Raw genomic sequence first — 6,084 nt, forward strand, 5'->3', positions numbered from 1 at the left:
CTCGCCTGTCTCGGACCCTCTCGGTCCGGTGTCGGTATTTTGCGCCCGAGACAAAGGGTCTCGCGAGGAAAGCGAGCGCATTACTGTACACTCTCGCGTTTTTTCACTACTAGTCGCGCCGCTAGACAGTGCAGAACAGAAAAATAACAATAATAAACGTCATTATCAGTCATTATCTGTGAGAAATAAAATTAAATATAATTATAGATCTTTGGATTAAAATGATATCTTTCGATGCATAGAGAAAAATAATGGTCCATCTTCTCTGAGTTCATAACTGCAATTGAACTAAGCGAGAATGTACATGATCGCACTCGGGCAAGGGGCTCTCGCACGAGACTCTCGCCCGAGAGCTCTCGGCGAGAGTGTACAGCCGACATTAGAGTATACATTAGCAAGCTTGCTATAATGTATACTCTATGATAAACCTATAATGCTACGACAGTATATATTATGTCTATGGTTTGACGCATAAGTGCATATAGGTTCACAGTGTGAACCTCTATGCACTTATTAGTCTGTCAAAAAAGTGAAGAAATTTTATTTTTTTTAATTCGTCCCGGTCGGAACAGGCAAAGGGAGCGTTGCCCATACAGCCATAAAGAAATTAAAAAGTGGCAACATCGTACAGTTTGTCATGGGTTTGTCATCCCCAAATCCATTTCAATTATAGCACTTATTCCGCTTATTCCATCAGTATTTAAATAAGTCTATGACTTATTCGGTATTCCACCTTACTAAATTTAGACGTCTAAATGATTCAGTAACTAAATTTAGTAAAGTGAAATAGCATTTAAGAAAGTTATAATTTAGTAAGGTGGAATAAGTGAATTTATTTAATAATATAATGTATTGTATTTAAGTTACTCTACTTTTACTACTTTATTTTTCGAAATACTAGTCTCTGTGAACTTCACAGAGACTATTACAAAAAAATAAAATATTTTTTTTCACGGAAAGTTATCATCCCGCTCTCGTAGGTATATTAAAGGGTTTTTAATCGGTTTTTATATATAAATTATTTCATATTTTAACTAAGATTATTATAATTAATATATGTAAAAAGTAAAGGGCTATTTGAGGGCTATAGACAAAATGCCGAAACAATCAATATTTTTTTATTGAACCATAGATAAAATCATAAACGGCGGCAGCGTCTTTTCTTTCATCTGAGAGTGACGTTGTAAAGACCCTTTTAAATTGACAGCTTGATTTGGTTTGGTTTCCGCTGCTGTGCTATTGTGCTATTTTCCTAAAATTTGCTCAAAAAGATCCATACAATGTCGATTTCTACAGCCACAGGTAAATATTTTGCACTTTTATGTCATATTTCAATTGAATAAATACCTTTTTCCACATCTTTGACACCAAACATGATGGAACTGTGTTTTCGGAGTAATGCCATGGAATCCCATATGGCGGTCCTTACTCCACATGATTATATGACGCTACACAATAAAATTAAACATTTATTTCACATGTATGTCAGTAAAACTTAAAAAAATGTCCATATCTCGTCAAATATTGGAGGTTAAACGTACTGTATAATGAGCAGTAGGTTACGACTATTTCACTTTTTTTGGCGTCTTTGCTGACGCCGGATTATAGTCAAATTTGGTAGTCGGGATTTAATTTTGAATCTATGAAAATAGCATACTTGTAACTTATTTCAAGAGCAGTTTTTGAGTTCTTGAGACTTAAAAATCTTAACAGTTTTCGAGTCGTATTTTGCCTCTTCTATTTTCTTAAGGAGGTCAAGATCTATATTATTATTTTAAGATAAGGACCTAGCATTTTCTTACACAGGTTTAAAGTGAACATATTTCTTGGTAAAAAAGTGATATATAAACAATACACTCTCCTGAACTAAACTGTTTTTATTTAATCATGGAAGTTTTAATTATAGGTATTTGCAAGTATATGACTTAACTAATAATATAAAATCTTGATGGCAAAATAAAGTTCTATAAAATATTAGTGGTAATAACAGTGGTGCTTAACCCACCAATGCCCAAGCAGCAGCTGGCTGCCACATAGCAATCGAAGATCTATTGTGTCTGTGATACCCACAATAGAGGTGTGACACAAAACAAAAGTTGATTATATTTACTCATATATGATATTGAAAATTGCTTTATCAAATTGTGTTATGCCAATTCCAGATGACAGAACCGAAGGTGATGATGACACATCACAGGGAAGCCACCCAAAAGAAGATAGTAGCGACTCTGAGAATGAGCAGGAAAATGAAGCTGAAAACCACAATGATAATGAAAATGATGGTGACAGTGAAATTAATGAAATTGAAAATGAAATGGATCATGAGAATGTGAATGAAATGGAAAATGAAAATGTGCCTCAAAATCAAAATGGTGTTTCCATGAGTCCGGAGGTGCATGAAATTACTAGTGATGAAGATGAATGTGTGGTTACAAATGAGGATGATTCATCTAATTCAAGTTCAGAATCAAACGACAGTTCAGAGGGATCTCAGCAGAGCAACAAAGAAAGAGATAAACATAAAAATGAAGAATCAATGGAAAATGGGGAAGAGTCTGATGTTGAGGAAGTGTCCATCGAGGATCCTCTTAACCAGGGTAAAAGTAAGCCAGTAGCTAATGATACAAAAATTTTAACAGAGCAATCAACAAAAGAAGCTAAAACACAAGACGGTGAACAAAATAAGGAACCATCAGTTGTTATAATTGACACAAATTCTATATTGTCAGGAAAAGGTCCTACACCTGTACAAAATAAAAACAATACCAGTTTAGATGCGCAAAACTTATGCCAAAGTATTGCAGCCAGGGGAACCACAATAACTCCAATAAGTTGTAAAGCAAGCAACAATAATTCAAAAAACAATCAGACAAATACAGTCGTACCTCAAGCTAACATTTTACCTTCATTAACTGACGACATGTTTGTTGTTGAAGCACCTTCTTTTATTGTTCCTTATGTCTATGAGAAACCGTCAATGAAACCGTTTAGAGAATTTGTTGATAAACTTGGAAAAGAATTAGAAGAGATTAAACTAAAAGAAGAACAGGAAAAACTTGAAAAGGAAAAAGCAGAAAAAGAAAAAAGAGACCAAGAAAGAAAGGAAAGAATTGCTAGAGGAGAGGAAGTTAAAGAAGAACCTGCAGAACCTGAAAAAGAAAATGAAACTGATAAAGAAACTAAAAAGTCTGAGGAGTCTGCTAAAGATAAAAAATCAATGAAAAAACGTAAACGTAGAAATGAGGATGATGATGACTCTTGGGATGGGGAATCTTCTTGTGAGTCGGAGGAAGATGGTCTTAGTGATGATGACACTGTTGTTATCAAAGATAAGGATGATTCTATAGAAGAAATTAAAGATCCAATTGGTGTGATCGCTAAAGGAATAGGTGGCAAAGCAGACAGCTACTTTGAATGTTCATTGGGTCAGTTTTTTATTAATATTGGTCTAAATTTGGTACAGGAGTATGTACAAAGTGATTTATTAAAAGTGCAAAATCGCAAATTGTATAAGGAGAAGAAATCAGGTCGAAGTACAAAAGCTACAGAAAGTGCTATAACTTCACTTACTCAAAATTTAGCATTTAGCAAGAAATTAAATGCACCATATGCCCTGGAACAAAAGAGATGTGAATTTTGTAGTTTTAAAACTGAGTCCATGCTGGTTATGGCACATCATTTAGAAGCTCCACACATGAAAAATAACATATATAAATGCAATATATGTGCATTTGAGATACGTAGTCCACACGATATACTGTTTCATATGGAAGCCGAGCACAACACCAGAGGAAGATTGGAAAGAGCACCAGCATATCAGCAGTGTCCAAGTTGCCACTTCGAAGATAATAGCAAAACTAAGCTTGCGCGACACTTAATAGCCTGTGCTAAGAAGTTCAAACCTGAATTCAATTTAGGCCCCCCAATAGAGTGGGAGCCTCCAGCTAAAATACCAAAGTTGACAAGAGCGAGGAATAATGCTGTAGCTCCATATCAAACTAATTTCAACAGGTCTCAAGTAGGCATGTCACCGCTTGGAAGACCACCCTTGAATATTTCAAATCCGTCTATTCCAAACATGCCAATGATGGGTAGACCTCGAGGCCGCCCACCAATGACAACTAATCCAGCTCGAGCTCCGGTATCAGGAGTTCCTATTATTCGTAGTGGTGTAATGATAATGCACAACAATCCACCTAGTGGAACAACTATATCCAATTATCCCATTATGCAAAATAACCAAAACGCAACACCCAAAATATCCATTACTCCTCTACCGAGAGCACCTCAACCGTCTTCATCTAATTCTGCACAGAATTCGAAAGCCACCTTTGTTATTTGTGAAATCTGTGATGGGTATATAAAAGACTTGGAGCAATTGAGAAATCATATGCAGTGGATCCACAAAGTGAAAATACATCCCAAGATGATTTACAATCGTCCACCTCTAAACTGTCAAAAATGTCAGTTTAGATTTTTCACTGATCAAGGTCTAGAAAGGCATCTTCTCGGATCTCATGGCTTAGTGACGAGTTCGATGCAAGAAGCTGCTAATAAGGGAAAAGATGCTGGCAGGTGCCCTGTATGTGGAAGAGTTTACCAATGGAAGCTGCTCAATCATGTGTCTCGTGATCACAACATGACTCTAAAACCAGCCCACCTCTCCTATAAGTGCACAGTGTGTACAGCTACATTTGGAATGTACAAACAGTTTGAAAACCATGTTTATTCAGCTCACAGTGTCGTCGCTAAAAGGGTGATCGACAAAAACAAGTCCGCTGCCCCATCAAAGTCTTCTGACACCGAGGCAATGTTAAAACCTCTAAAAATTAGCGATGAAATTACGATTATTCCCCAACCTGCTAAATCATCTGTGACAATAACCGCTAAAGGTAAATAACAACAATTTTTGGGCAGTTGAAAATTTGGAAAATAGACCCATGGTATATTATTCAATGCTTACAGAAATGCACTTCCGTGATATGGGGCAGTATTGTGTACATAGATCAAAACTGCAACACTATATTATCTGTTTATTAAAGATATTCATGTTGAGAATGATAAATATAGTGACATTTTCACTAACCTAATAAAATATGTGAGTGTTATTTTTAACAAATGCTAGAGTTAAGTTGTAAATTGAGTGTATAAACAAAATATAATCAGGACAAGTATTTTCTGACAAAGTTATTGTTAGATTACCTAATACACAATTTGTATTTGTGACTTGTATGCTGTTATTTTGTTTGTCTGTCACAAAGATAACTCTGGAGTAATTAAAATATTGATCTGCATCCGCATTGTATGTTAGTGAGTGGAAATGATGGTACGAATGAGCAACTTAGAGATAGTTTTTTAAATCATTATTAAGTAATTTATTTGCATCTTCTTGTATAATCTGTGACTATAGGTTTTATGTCTACCTATGGATATCTGAACCATGTTGTCTGAACGATATTCAGATTACCAGTTGTAGTTAAATGTAGGTGGACATTAATAAAATGAATGTAAATCCAATATCATAAGTTGTTAGTTAAGTAAATATTGTAGATTTAATATTAGGTGCATAGAATGTATCAATTCAATATGATTTTTCCCAGTTCCCATGTAAATCTGTTTTGTAACAATTGAAAAATAAAGACTAGACAAATAAAATACCTCCTTTTTTAAAGTAGGTTAAAAAGAAATATAATTCAGCAGTCTTTAAATTTTTCAGCAATCTTTAAATCTCTGGTTTGACCAGACAGTTGATTTGGTAAATATTTGCTAAATTGTTAAAATAATATGTACTTATGAAAATGATGTAATTTTTTTTATATTAAAAATACCAATTGTAAGAATTTTTTGTCAAAAATACAAAATAAAAACTGACACATTTTCTACATACTTTTATCCATTGTGCACTTATTTGTTTGTTAGATTTTGATGACAAGGATTAAAGTTAAACACTAGGCCAAAAATAGTAAATCAATCACAAGAATTAACTATAATATTATGTTAACGAAGAGTACCCATCATGTACTTACCTGTTTTAAATGTATTATGTAGCTAAATCATAATATAAGTACCTATTTGTTGTTATTG

At 34.3% G+C, this 6,084-nt stretch overlaps 1 protein-coding gene across 1 annotated transcript; it reads left to right on the forward strand.

The window, feature by feature from the left end:
* Positions 1-1,177: 1,177 nt before the first annotated feature.
* Positions 1,178-5,506, forward strand: LOC121727560 (MOG interacting and ectopic P-granules protein 1-like). The gene is made up of 2 exons (XM_042115448.1): positions 1,178-1,302; positions 2,163-5,506. The coding sequence occupies exons 1-2, from the start codon at positions 1,281-1,283 to the stop codon at positions 4,898-4,900; spliced, it is 2,760 nt and encodes a 919-aa protein (XP_041971382.1). The 5' UTR covers positions 1,178-1,280; the 3' UTR covers positions 4,901-5,506.
* Positions 5,507-6,084: the final 578 nt, after the last annotated feature.

The sequence above is a fragment of the Aricia agestis genome, chromosome 6, assembly GCF_905147365.1.
Source record: "Aricia agestis chromosome 6, ilAriAges1.1, whole genome shotgun sequence".
Lineage (NCBI taxonomy): Eukaryota > Metazoa > Arthropoda > Insecta > Lepidoptera > Lycaenidae > Aricia > Aricia agestis.

Coding starts and splice junctions, on each gene's coding strand:
- LOC121727560 (XM_042115448.1), top strand. CDS start 1,281: ATGTCGATTTCTACAGCCACAG. Junction 1,303..2,162: donor GTCGATTTCTACAGCCACAG/GTAAATATTTTG, acceptor TGCCAATTCCAG/ATGACAGAACCGAAGGTGAT.